Source organism: Sparus aurata, chromosome 9, assembly GCF_900880675.1.
Source record: "Sparus aurata chromosome 9, fSpaAur1.1, whole genome shotgun sequence".
Classification (NCBI taxonomy): domain Eukaryota; kingdom Metazoa; phylum Chordata; class Actinopteri; order Spariformes; family Sparidae; genus Sparus; species Sparus aurata.
This window is the reverse complement of record NC_044195.1, coordinates 26,108,498-26,122,074: the sequence shown is the minus strand read 5'-3', so window position 1 is coordinate 26,122,074 and position 13,577 is coordinate 26,108,498. Positions and strand designations below refer to the sequence as shown.

The window sequence follows — 13,577 nt, the reverse complement described above, 5'->3', positions numbered from 1 at the left end:
TTATGCTGCTAACTTGCATTAGCATTTGTTTGCCTTGTGTTAATAATGTATCAGGCCTTAATCTACTTACCCCAGGGTTAGAGGATGGCATGCACTTGTTGGGAGGGAGGGTATGTTAAAGAGGTTAAGGGGATGGGAGTTGGGAAGTCAAGCACACACCTTCAGTGTGGGACACAGGCAAAGAGATCTCCATGCAAGCAGCGGACTGGGCCTTGCGGAAGGGCGGTCGGCCAGGGCCTCTGCGTGTAAGCCGTGGCCCCTCAGGACCCATCGGGACGCGAGGCTTCCCCGCCGAGCACGGCTGGGAGGTGGGGCTAGTGCAATGTCCATTGACATGATCTGTAACAACGGCAAAGCATTAGCAAACAACACAAAGAGGGAAATAAAACTGTCAAACATTCTAATCCACTGCTGCAATATTCATCTTCAATAGTCACTTAGTCGAATAATGAGCACTGACATCTAATTCAATCAAGAAATCTGCAAATGAAGGGGAGAATTTTACTTATTCATAATGCTTGTTTTTCTCTATCAAATAAATAGCTGATGTTTTCTCACCCTATTTAGAGATTTTGCTTTTCGTTTAATTCTGATGTGATACTGCAACTCAATATTAGACTTCATGACCTATGAAGATGGATATTTTTGCCGCGTAAGAGGAGCAAGCCGATGTTGAAAATCAGATTTTCAAAAAGAAAGATGGTAGTGAGGGAGAAAGGGAAAGTGAGAGTGAGTGAAAAAGGGCTGGATAGTGGTAGTAAGTATGTGCAGGGAGAAGAAAGAGATGCTGGGGCAACAGAAAAGAGAGGAAAATGCAGAGGCAAATTGTGAGTGCAGTTTCAGTCAGTCTGTGCCAGGTAAAAAGATATGAAAATCAAAAGAAACAAAAACAGGCTTGTTTCATCTCCACTTTGTTTGTTTCTTTTTGTTCCTTTTTGAATTGCTGGAAAACCTTGTTTCCGGAAGAAACTGTTTTTTTATGATCAGAAGATTCATGACATCACTGGCTATTGCAAAAAGGGAAGATCAAAGAAACAGAAATAGAACAGAAAAAAATAAAATCTCATATCTGCTTTTTAATTGCAATGCAAACCAGTAATCCAGCTTAGTTGGCCGGGCCACACAATCAGCTACAGATAGTGTTGACAGGAAGCACTTTACCTTCTGGAATTGTAGCCTTAAATGGCCTCCCCTCTGGGACTGAGTTTGTCGGAAGCTTTGTCCTTACTTAATGTACGATGCTTGTGTGTGTGGGCAAAATGATTTGTTTAGAGCCAAACCTTATTAACGAGACAAAAGGAAGCAAAGTGGGATTGTGTGGATTGGGTGCACTTTGCGGTTCCTTTATTGCCTGCTGTTAGGTCGGCAAAAGTAAAAAGCTGCGGAGACAGCTGTAATAAACAGCTTCATGATACCCCTGCCCGAATGCTCTCATTCGCACTTGTCTTGAGAGATGTTTGGCAGTGCCCTTTTCTTTTATGACTTCCCTGTGGCAGTCAAATCAAAGCTAAGACAATTTGGGGTTGACAGCAAGTTTATTTTTTTTTTCCTCTCTGATATTCTCCTAAGAATGGACTCATGGAGCAAGAGGATAATCAACAGTGTGCTAATTAGCAAAAACACGAGACAGTCTTGACTTGTCACTGTCCTCTTAGTATTTGGGACTGAAAATAAGTCTATCACATCAAGTCTCCTTTTCAGCCAGTTGATGCACAAATGATGCAATTTCAAAGTGAAGATGAAAAACTCCAGGGTGCCACCCAGTCCGCGTGCAACAATCGCCCAGTTTCACAGCAGGACGGATTGAGGCAATGAAGCGATTGAAAACCGCAGGCGATATTGGGCCAACCAATACCCGAGCCAAATGATGACACTGCTGTGTACAGTAGCTGTCCTGAAATATTTTTGCATGTTATTGCAAATTTCACACGGAGATGCACAAAGTCGTTCGCCCCGCAATCTTCTGCTGAAAACTGGTACATAGCAGAAAGAATGGCACTGTACCCTCACACGCGCGCACACACCCACACACACACACACACACACACACACAGAGTAATACTCTCATTAACAGACCCGTCCCATTATCACGACCCATATTTAAGTTTATTGTTGGACGATGACCCCTTTGGCTGGAGTGATCATTACTGCAGCAAAGGATGAAGTTGGGTAGAGTTGTGTAAGGAGCAACAAGGTTTACATATGGAGGAGTTTTGGGTCGATTGATGTGTCAATCAAATATAAGACTTTCACCAAGGAGGCTTTTTGTGAAACCAAAAGTCAATGATGTCACTTAGCCTTTTTGACCAAGGCAGTTCAGGTGCTGGTTTGGAGCCAGTGCCCACTATGGAACCAGTTCTTTGGATTTCGACAGCCAGAAGAACTGTCTCTCAGCCAGAAAAACTGGTTCCAGAGCGGCACCAACACTTTGCTGGTCTAGAACAAAGAACTGCTGACGTCAGGCGCTGGGAGCGGGGTTGTCATGACCAAGGACAGATTAAAAGTGCTTCTGAGGGCCATATCTAGAAACCTAGTGAAGCATGTTCTGACTTATCCATTAGAGGAAAAAACTAAAGATTTTTGCTATGAATACCAAATTAAAGCAACAGTGGTCTGAGGACCAGTCATTTTTGGATGCCAATGTTGAAATGCAAAGCCAGCAACAAGACTTGTAAAGTCAATGTTGATGTAGTCCACCATAGTTGTTCCTAGCAATGCTGGGAAATTATAGATATATACTGCACAGTAGCTGATTGCTATAACTCTACATAGGCTCTCATGTTGACGGAAAAGCAAACAGCTTTTAAAAAAGGTCCACAGGTTGAACCAACTCCGAACCAGAACTAGCACCAGCTTGGAACAAGCACTTGCTTCCCTTCAATCGAAAGGTGGTATTATACTGTGGTTACATAATTAAGGTAATACTTTTTTAAAGCCAAACCACAATGTTTTCCTAAACCTAACCAAGCAGTTTTAATGGCTAAAACTAACCATCTGCAAACCCCACAATGACGGTCTGGTGCGAACTGTGATATATGTAACAGGAATAATTGGGAGTCATTGGCAAACAACCAACCTATTCAGTCATTTAGGTATGATGAAGTGTTGATGTCTGATGAGGTATCCAAGGTTTACATTGATTCATTTTAAACTTGTGTTAATATTCTGAGTTACACTTGTTTCTATCAAATATAACATAGGCCTTACAAAAAAAGAAGCATTACACCTGTCAGATAAAGAAAGGTTATTAGATGACGCATTGATTAACACTGGCACATTTTTGTGTTGAAGAAGCAGAAGTTGTTAAAGGAGAAAGCATGTGTGACACTGCAGAAGCAGAGCAAAGGGAAACCTGAGATTGTGATGTGTATGTATAGCAGTTAGGAATGTATGGGAGGAAGGCTCAGTAGCTGCAATACAGATGATCAAGTCAAAATGGAGAAAAGATTGTTTAAGAGAGAAATGATCCAGTTACAATGAGAGAGGTAGCAAGTGATCCAATCACTGTAGAGCAAGGCTGTCAATGGAGGAAAGGGTGTGTAAGGTCAGAGGATGGTCCAATCATGATAAAGCAGGAGAAAATCTCAAATTTAAATATGGGCATGAGTTACAAATCACCTTTATAAACACTTGCAAAATGTAGAAGAAATGAATACAGAAGATTTAAATCAAATCAAAATACATTAAGGGGCAAAATGGACACACACTTCAGCCGAACAGTCTCATGGGCTGTTTGAGCAGGAGTAGAGAGTGACAAGGAAACTGAAAGAAGAAATTCTGAGTGAGAATAAAAAACTACTAAAGCAACATAAAAGCCTGGAAAACATGAGAAAAGCAGAAACCAAAGGACTCAAAGAAAATAAAGTATAAACTGCTGGCTTTCGCCTACCGTACCAAGATCAGTCTTAAGATCTGTTGGCAGACTTAACTTTCTGCCGGGTCCCTTTACTGAAACAAAAGAATAGGAAACAAAGCACCAGTTAATCCCTTCAAATAAAAAAAAAAAAAAAACAAAGAAATCATAAAAAAAGGAAGGAGTAATCTAAGTCAAACAATGACAAACAAAAAAGACCTCAAACCAAACAAAATCAAAATCACTCAAATGAACAAAGACCCAGAACATGCAAACTGGTGCAGTTGCACATGGCAGGCATATTTCAAAATGCATGCTCCATTGTTATCCCAGGCCAGTGTTCCCATCTATCTCCAGAGGATCAATTATCCTTATACTGGGCTAGTCCTGTAGACTTCTGGCCAAGTTATTCACACACCAAGCAGAGTATTTCTGTTAATGCTTAGTGTCTTGTTGGGCTACAGGAAGGAATGAGGAATATACTTAAATCATTCTGGTTGTCAAACTTGGGTCCAACTCTCTAAAATCGGATTCACTGTACCAAAGATCCTAACTGAAATACATCACTTCTGTGTAAAATCTTTGTTTCATTAAAATGTCCCAAATTACGATTTTCTACGGCCTGGGATGTCCGACATGGAGGCATAAAAAAAAAAAAACAACAGGGTGACACCACAGGGTGTCAATACAAAACACAGTCAGACACTGGTGGCAACAAAATAACTTGTTAAAACATTTTGCAAGCATTTTGCAGTACGTAGAAAACTGCAAAGGTCAAACTTGAGATGTTATGAATCCGTTTCCCCCTCAAAAAGAAGGCAATATTTAATTGTTTCTTTGTGTTGAATGATTAACTTCACAAGTGGAAGACACGGGATGGTGGTTAAATGATGTTGGATCAATTTCATAACAACGGGGAAAACAACATGGCCATGAATTTCCATTATTTTTAATTCTGACCACTTTATTTCTGGAAATCATCATCAATGATGATTCATTTGACAAAATGTTGACTCAGGTTTCAATCCTCTGCCATAGAGTTAAATAAAAGAGAGCAGTACAGCAGAGGACATGGGGCCCTTCTGGAGAAAATCATAAAGCTTTTCTTGAATATGTCGTGATGTAATGCAGTTTATTCCATTCATACATTTACTGTGAAGGACAACGTGGGCAGCTCAGTATCAAAGGTCATGTTGAAGAAAAACATATTTCCTGTTTTGTAGAGGAAATTAGGGTTGAATTATGGTTCACTAATTGAATTTCTCAATCGATGAATTTCTGTTTCCATTTTTTTCCAGAAACAATAAAAGCCATTCAGATTAGTCTTGCAAATGGGATAATAGATTAGCTCTTAATGTGTGTGTGTGTGTGTGTGTGTGTGTGTGTGTGTATCAGACAGTAAAGACCAGATGCTTCTGTAACCATGTAAAATGTCCAGTGTTAGGGACAATGAATGAGAAATGTTCACCTAATACACCTGTTGCATACACATGCTCCTCTTTTTAACAGCTCAGTGGCTGCATTAATGCTTCATAAAATTTGTTTTAATTAAAATACACAGGAGGGTTGTTTTTTGCAAACACGAACAATAAACAACCAAACACTTCATGTGTTACAATTCATTCCGGAGTGTTTTTGCATCTATGGTTCCACTTTAATGATTATCATTATGACTCATCACTCATCATTAACATTTCTGTGTCCAAATAATGATTGTAACATGTCTACTTTCATTAATATTATCGTTATTTACTGTATAACATGCGCTTTCTTTTCATAGCTGGAATAGCTTTTAACTCCAAGCTGGTATCTTGTTGTTGGTACCTTTACGTGACAATATTAAAACTCTTAAAACAGTTTATGTTACACTAGCCCCATTCGTGACCTCAGCGGCTGTATGTTACTTTGTGATTTGACCACTAAGTGTTCACTTTCACAATTCTAAGGGATGACTGAAAAGAAATAAAGGTTTATTGTCTTACCAGCTATTCAGCCATGTGTTGCAATCTGCAACCTCACTGCTAGATGCCTACACACCGGACCTGTTAGGGATCAAGTTATAACTGTACAATATATCCTTATATATCATATCCTAAGAGTAACATAACTAAGTTCTGTCCCAGATTTCAAGGCAATCCATGAATTAATTAATACATAAAATAAGTGTAAACTAAGTGATTTAAGTATTAAGTTTAAACTTTGTATATTGAATAATGAAATTAATCAGATAGGCTATTCAGGAGCACCATAATCTGGATTATCATTGTTATTTTTCAAGCATTGTCAAGATCCCCCGATAACCCATCGAAACCCCATGAAATGGACAGTCACGGACTTATGGACTTTTTGTATTTCCATCGAACAAAGTCTGCAGAATGTCTGCAAGGGAGCCCTCATGCATTTCACAATTGGACAGTGGGACAGCTCTAGGCCCTTGTAGACTGGAAACACACCTGAAAGTCTGTGAATGTGGACATTGGGACTGGCCCATTGTCATTTCTAAAGCCAAAAATAATGTTGTTTTTCCTGAGGTTTGCATAGGGAACTGAATCATATGAATATACAGTGCACTGAGGTCACCAATGGGGCTAGTGTTGGACTGGATCAGGCCACAACACTGATAAACACACGAAGCAAGCTGAAGTCATTTTTATCAGCACATCAGCTGGCCACATAGTGGGCACCATGCAGTCAGTTAGGGACAAGACAGTGATGAATGTTAGCCGAGATGACAACACAATGAGAGTTGTGGGTTTATTGACACACACACTGTCAGACAGAAACACACAGACAGCTCTAAATGCTACAGTCCAGTAAAAAAGCATGTTGCCTTTTGGTGACAAAGATGTGTGGTTCCACTGGAGACACAATGGTTAACATCACAGAGAATGAAGCACTAGAGGCACTGGTGACTGAGGAGGAGCTGGAATATAACCCCTTCCTCTTCCCAAGCCTGCTTTGCAGCAATGCCCAATGATGAAGGATCCAAGTTCAAAGCCCAGATCTGGCACATACAACAAACATTACTGTGTCTACCACCCCTGCAGCTGGGGCAGAGGGATAATGCAACAGCAGCAGTCGTCTGCACAAAAGCATGGAACACATTGACACAGCAGCAACAGACAGTCTACTCCTAGAAACACCGTTCTTGTCAGCTTGTTTACACTGCAAGCAACTTGGTTGACGGGTCATTCTGTTGTGACCGATCATGGCGCGAGAGTGCATTTGTGTAGAGAACTGTATCTACAACCTTGTGATCATTGAAAATGATATATTTTATTGTGTCTTAAATATTCATAGTTTTTTCACCTTAATTGGGATTCCCATGTATCTGTGTACTATAGTCCTTGTCACTGCTAAATGCTTACAAGTCAGTAGGAGAAGCCAGTGCAGCAACAAGGACAACAACCCTCTTTCCACCTGCCACCTGTGCACACTCCTATATTGATTCTCCATAATTTCACACCACATTAGTAGCCAGCGAATAAGCCTATACAGCTAAAGTTGCATATGCTGCATATTACGGATGTGCTTGAAGTTACTTGCGTTTAATGGATATTGGCTACTTGTGAAGTATAGTATCTGTTAAGTGGCCCACAGGTGTATGTGGTACTGCTGGGAAGTAGCAGGGTCCCGTTTCTGATAACTAGGCATTTCCAATACTGGTATTGGTATCAGCACAACCCTACAAGCCAGTGCTAATACTTTGTTTCAAATTTTCTATCAACTGCTGATGACGGATATGTTTTAATTTTGACATTCACCCTCAAAATAAAGCTGATTGGAAACAGGGAAGCTTTGAATTGTTGTCAACATGTCATTCTGTTACTGCCATGGAGATCTCATTTAAATGAAACTTGGGCAACAAGGAAGCTAAAAAATATATTGTTTTTGCTAACTGACAAAGACAGCTTTTATACTAAATGCTAGTAAATTAATCAAGCCAAGTTCCCCATTTTTGTAGCTCTATATGGTGTACCGGTGGTGTTATGTCTATAGTGTTGCTCACAGTGTGGAAGCAAAGTTAGCATGCAAGGTGCAACATCAAACCAACCACCTGTCCAAAGACAACCCAATTATCCCATCTCCCGCCCCTGTTGCAGTACTGCCATACAGTTAAAAACCACAAGCAGAACTCCGTGAAGAGGCTGAGATCTGACACATCCCTCCTCTTACCATTGTCCAGTAAGTAAAAGACTGGACTGCAGTGGCTGGCCCTCAGACTGGCCACAGGCTCTGGCAGGACGCGTGGGTCATTGTGAAGGGAGGTTGGGTAATGAACTGGAATAGGAGATCCAACAGAACAGACACAGACTTTTCAGGGCAACGGGGAGAGACAAACACAATGGGTGAACTGGGGAAAAGAGAGACTTGCAGGTAACAGGAAGGAAAACAGTTGAGAGGTTATGAAAACAAAAGGGTTAATAGGAAGGTTACTATTCCACCACAAATATGAAACTCAAAAGTTTAACAACAACTATTATTATCACCACCAACAACAACACCACTGCTAGTTCTACTACTACTACCACTACTACTACTACTACTACTACTACTACTACTACTACTACTATGATAACACATGGTCACCAATACTTCAAACAATACCCAAACTACAATTAAAATGTTTCTGTCTTCAGGGTCTGGCATCATCCACCCTTTTTTATCTTAATTGTTTCTACTGTCTCTAGCACCATACAGGAAGCCAGTGTTGTTAAGGCTTCCAAGGTAGTTTGTTCCTCCAAATATACAACACCACTACTTTGTGTCAACTACCCAATAAGGCCTTTAACCCATTTTAATACATGTATTTCAAACACACAGCAGATCATTTACCCCATCATTTCCATGGATGCTTAATGAAGGCGACTGATTTGTTGAAAAGTCATCCGCCATGATAAGGATAGAAACTTAAAGGAGAACTTCGGTCGATTTAAACATGCAGCTTCATTGCTCAAGCTACCCTTGACTTGCGAGTACCAAAGACGCGAACAAATTTGGTCCAGCCAATACAGAGCTCCGTGAACGGAGATGTAGCATTGAACGCTAACTGCATGGGGTCAGAACTTCACGCTGTGTTTTAAGCATCTTAACATGCTCCACATCTCACACCAGAAGTTATTCAATATCAGCAGACACCTTAGCACACAGCACTGTAGCGTGTATGACTCAAAATGAATAAAAAAGTAGTTAAAATAGTGTGTTTGTGCAAGGAGCTACTTACCTGTTTGTTGACATCCGCGTCTTCCGGTAGCTAGACCAAACTAGCGTATCCACCGAGTGTGCACTTAACAGGCTTAACAGGCTATTGTAAGGCTCATGGCTCATGACAGGTTGTAACATGGACATGTACATTATGAACATACACACGAAAATGCTGGAATACGTTTCCGTCTCCGCCAGTGAGGGAGTAAGTGCACGCTCGACGGATTGACTAGTTTGGTCTAGCTACCGGAACACACGGATGTCAACAAACAGGTAAGTAGCTGCTTGCACAAACACACTATTTTAACTACTTTTTTATTCAGTTTGAGTCATACACGCTACAGTGCTGTGTGCTAAGGTGTCTGCTGATGTTGCATAACTTCTGGTGTGAGATGTGGAGCATGTTAAGATGCTTAAAACACAGCGTGAAGTTCTGACCCCATGCAGTTAGCGTTCAATGCTACATCTCCGTTCACGGAGCTCTGTAATGGCTGGACCAAATTTGTTCGCGTCTTCGGTACTCACAAGTCAAGGGTAGCTTGAGCAATGAAGCTGCATGTTTAAATCGACCGAAGTTCTCCTTTAATGGAGAGCTCAAGTTTGCAAACCCAGCCGCAGAGTGCCGATATTCTCTCTTTTTGTCAGTGTCCCTGTTTGTTACCAAGCACCTGAGGCTGTGCCTGAAAAGATTGGAGAAAGTGGGAACACTAACAGAAGACCTGCTGACAGGCTGTTGTTGTGACACAGCAAGTGTAGATTTTATTTAAAGTGTTGTTGCTACCCCTACTAAAGTTGACTGAGGTAATCTGGGAGAATTACCCCTATAAGCACCAACCACTTGTTCCCACCTATCCTTTCTTACCATTTGTCTCTGGTTGCCACTAAACTGTTACACTCTACTTTAGTGTGTGTATGTTCATGTCTATGTATCTTATTTATACTGATTTATAAGTAGAAATATGGTGTGTGTTGCATGGAACTGAGCAGGTGGCAACGTATAGTTTCAGCCATCCTCTCTCCTGTGAAGTGCTCACAGCTAAATATATATCCTGCCGGGTCAGACACCGATCACTGGCATCTCAGCTTGTTAGTCCACCTCACTACCGAGCTTGGTCAGATAAGCCTTTCTGCAGCCACACATGGAGTAAAGTTCTTTGAAGAAATGTAACACATAACCCTAAAGCAAAACAACAAACCCTGGTACATAAAAAAAGAAGACAATGGAAAGGGTGTGGAGGGAGACAGATTTCAGACAGGAGAAGGGCCAATTACAGGGCCTAATGACAAAAGGAAGATAGGAAGGTCAGAAAAAGACAGGGGAAGATGTGTAAAGGAGAGGTGGGAGAGACGACTGCAGTTATTGACACACAAGGTGAATCAGGACGATGGCTGGCTTCTTTAATAAGCTGTCCACAGTCTGTATATGGTCTTGAACAGGAACAGCATGCCTCGGTGCCAGGGACAACCAGGCAGCCTCTTCAGGCCAAAGAAGATGGAAGTTGATATGCAGCAGAAGGAACAAACTATGAACTCTTCATCTATTAAGCAGCACACAGCCAAGCTCCAGCATAACAAGTTTAAGTGTCCTGATTTTTTGGAGGTTTTGAGATTCTGGAGAGGTCAGCTTGCTATTCGCTATTGTTAACATTTTCCATCTTGATTGCAACTTGTGATTCTGAAGCTGTACTCAGTATAAGAACTCTACCAATCAGCCTTTTATTCCCCTCTCTGGGTAAATGTTAAAGCAAATCAGACACTTGATCACACTGTGTCGCACTGTGTCTGTCCATACACTTTTCATCCAATTCTCCATTATCCTCCCTTTCTTCCATCTCTCTAATTAGCAAACGACAGGCCTGTAATGGGGTAGAATGACCATGACCTAGTCCACATCACAATGGTGAAAGACTTTCTGCCAAAACAGCCAAGAACATCTTGTCCTGGTTTTGTTATTCTTCTGTTCTTATGCTCTCTTTCAGAGGCTCAAATGGCAAGGCTGGTGGGTTCTCACAAGGACTGCTTTTAAAAAGACAAGCTCTGGGCTGAGACAACCAATTTCTGTATCCTAGAAAATACTGATACAGCTTACTGTTATCAGCCAGTGGCCAGATACACATCAACACACATCATAGTATTCATATAGTATGGAGAATCTCATCAAATATACACCAATATGTAATATTTTAAAAACATCCAGATCTCTAGCAGAAACATCAAGTCAGCATGCCATTTATTTTCATAACCTGCAATCACTTCCAATAAAAAACTGTCCACTTTCCACTGAACACAACATGAACATCCTTTTCCTGAAAATTTCAAAAGAGGACATAAAATATTTCTCCTGCGCTATTTAATTTGCCAAGTTGTGTCTTGATGAAAATGAATCATTTTGTTGAGTCACACTATTCATTCTCCTGTGGATAAGCTGCATTGGTCTTTCTTTGCTACCTGGCAACAAGATGGTTAATTATGTGCTATACCTGAAATAAGCATCGGCTGGAATATATTTGTAATTTTATACAAAGTTCAATGTTGACTGGTTCTCTGCAATGCAACAAGGTTCTGTTTGTATGTTTCACTAAAGAAAAGTTCACATGTACTTTGTTTATCTATCCGTCTTTTTGCAGATGTTTTTTTACAGTAGGTAAGGATGGTGGTAGCAGCAGGCTACGCATAGCAATCTAGATGACAACATTTGAGTGTCTCTGTGACTCTGGCTAGCTTTTCCATGGACACTGTCCCAGCTGAGAGCCTAGAATTAGAATCATACAAAGGTTTGGACCCATGAGGCCCACATGGGCATAGTCAGACAGAGCGACATGAAGCCAAGTGGGCTAGAAACCTGTAAGGACAGGGATAAAGCTCTGGTACACTGCCAACTTGGAAAGGGGGAAGGCAAGGGCCTTGTTGGTCTGAACCCTGTCAAATTATTTTTTCAGAAGCATATGAAGTGCCTTAGTTTTGGCAAAATTCCCCAAAGCTTTTATTCTCTGAAAAAACACACGAGACTAATTGAGTATTTGCACACAATGGCACCACTCTCATGCCAAACCGTTTACATATTCCACAGAATAAATGTTACGGATTTATCTCCAGCCAATGATTTCATATTACAAAAAAAGATCAGTGGCCGTCTACCCTTGGTTGTGAGAAAAACAAGCTTCTTCTGTTTAGTTCAAAGAGATAATAAACATCCTATTCTCCTTTAGTTCGCAGGTTTAACAGATTGAGTGCTATTCTGGATATCAAAAAAATAAATACTGTTGTCTTCTTCTTCTCCTTGAAACAAGTAAGAAACACATTTGGGCCAAATAGAATGTTTCAGGCCGGTGTGTTGATGCTGATAATAAAACAAGCTCTTCTTATACACCTCACAGGTTTTATGTAAAAAGAACATCAAATACTCTTCACTCACTTTACTGAAAATGCACTGAAAAGTGTTTTCTATTAATAAACTAGTCTTAAGTGTATCTAATATCTATTACACACACAAAACCAACATCACTTATGTATCTAGTTGGTTTAACATGTACTGTTTGGGGAGTAAAGCTTTATAAAGGATACAGAGTTATAGGGACACAGCACGCCTGCATGGCAGTGCCTTAAACAGTTTAACACTCCATTTGACCTTTAAATCCTGGGTTTGCTGAGATAAAAGGTTTCCCCATGACAGATTCAAAAGCACCTGCTAGGAAATGTTCTCTCCGTCTATTATGCATTTCTGTTTCTTTCTTTGCAGTCATAAACAAACTCTCCTTTCACCCCCCTTCTCCACCAACACAGACCTCAAAACAATATAAACAGCTCTCCTCCATCGCATCAAACCTTTGTTCAGTATAGACTGACCTCTTACATTATCTTTTGGTCCACCGTCCTCTCATATCACAGATTATCTCTTTCACTCCACTTCCCACCATCGGATCTATCATCGTAAGTGCATCTCCTAAGTGTAATCATTACACTTCCCCATTCCCCATCATTCCCCTCTAAAGAGGTATGTCTATTTCATTAAACATCCTGTAGCATTTAATGCAAGTCAAGCACTGCTACAGACTAACATGCCAACAAATATTTAACTGACAGGAAGTTATTTTCATAATATATTATGGATGATGAAAATTAATATTTAACCAGCCGTGAAAACTGTTCTGATCTGATCTCAGACAGATATTTAAGCCTTAATTTTATGAAATCATGCAAGTTATCATGAGTAAGTTATCACCATTGCTGCAAACCATTGCCTTATCAACACCATCCCTATGCTTTGCTTTTACTACATTTTCATCTGTCTCTCCAAACAAGCTAAGCTACTGGCTACTTTCACGCTATGTTGTGTCCCTCACAATAGTGTCAGGATGTATCACTCAGTCCAAAAGACAAAGAAGGAGAAGAAGAAGAAGAAGAAGAGGAAGAGGAAGAAGAGTAGTAGAAGAAGAAGAAGAGCAACAACAACAACAACAACAAAAAGAAGAAGAGCTGGACAAACAAGAAAGCCCAAGAGGCATAAATAGAGAGGCAG

General features: G+C 40.5%; 1 protein-coding gene across 15 annotated transcripts in view; it reads right to left on the bottom strand.

The window, feature by feature from the left end:
- The window catches only part of stxbp5l (syntaxin binding protein 5L), a 144,069-nt gene that overhangs the window by 17,016 nt on the left and 113,476 nt on the right, over positions 1-13,577 (bottom strand). For 4 of the 15 annotated variants that reach the window (XM_030428856.1, XM_030428859.1, XM_030428858.1 and 1 more), the window contains one exon: positions 160-339. The exons of 4 other annotated variants lie outside the window; for them this stretch is intronic. In XM_030428856.1, the coding sequence (XP_030284716.1) occupies positions 160-339 (180 nt within the window). Of the gene's footprint in view, positions 1-159; positions 340-3,894; positions 3,949-8,029; positions 8,135-13,577 lie in introns of all 15 variants that reach the window. 7 more of the 15 variants (XM_030428851.1, XM_030428854.1, XM_030428853.1 and 4 more) reach the window with 4 other exon arrangements.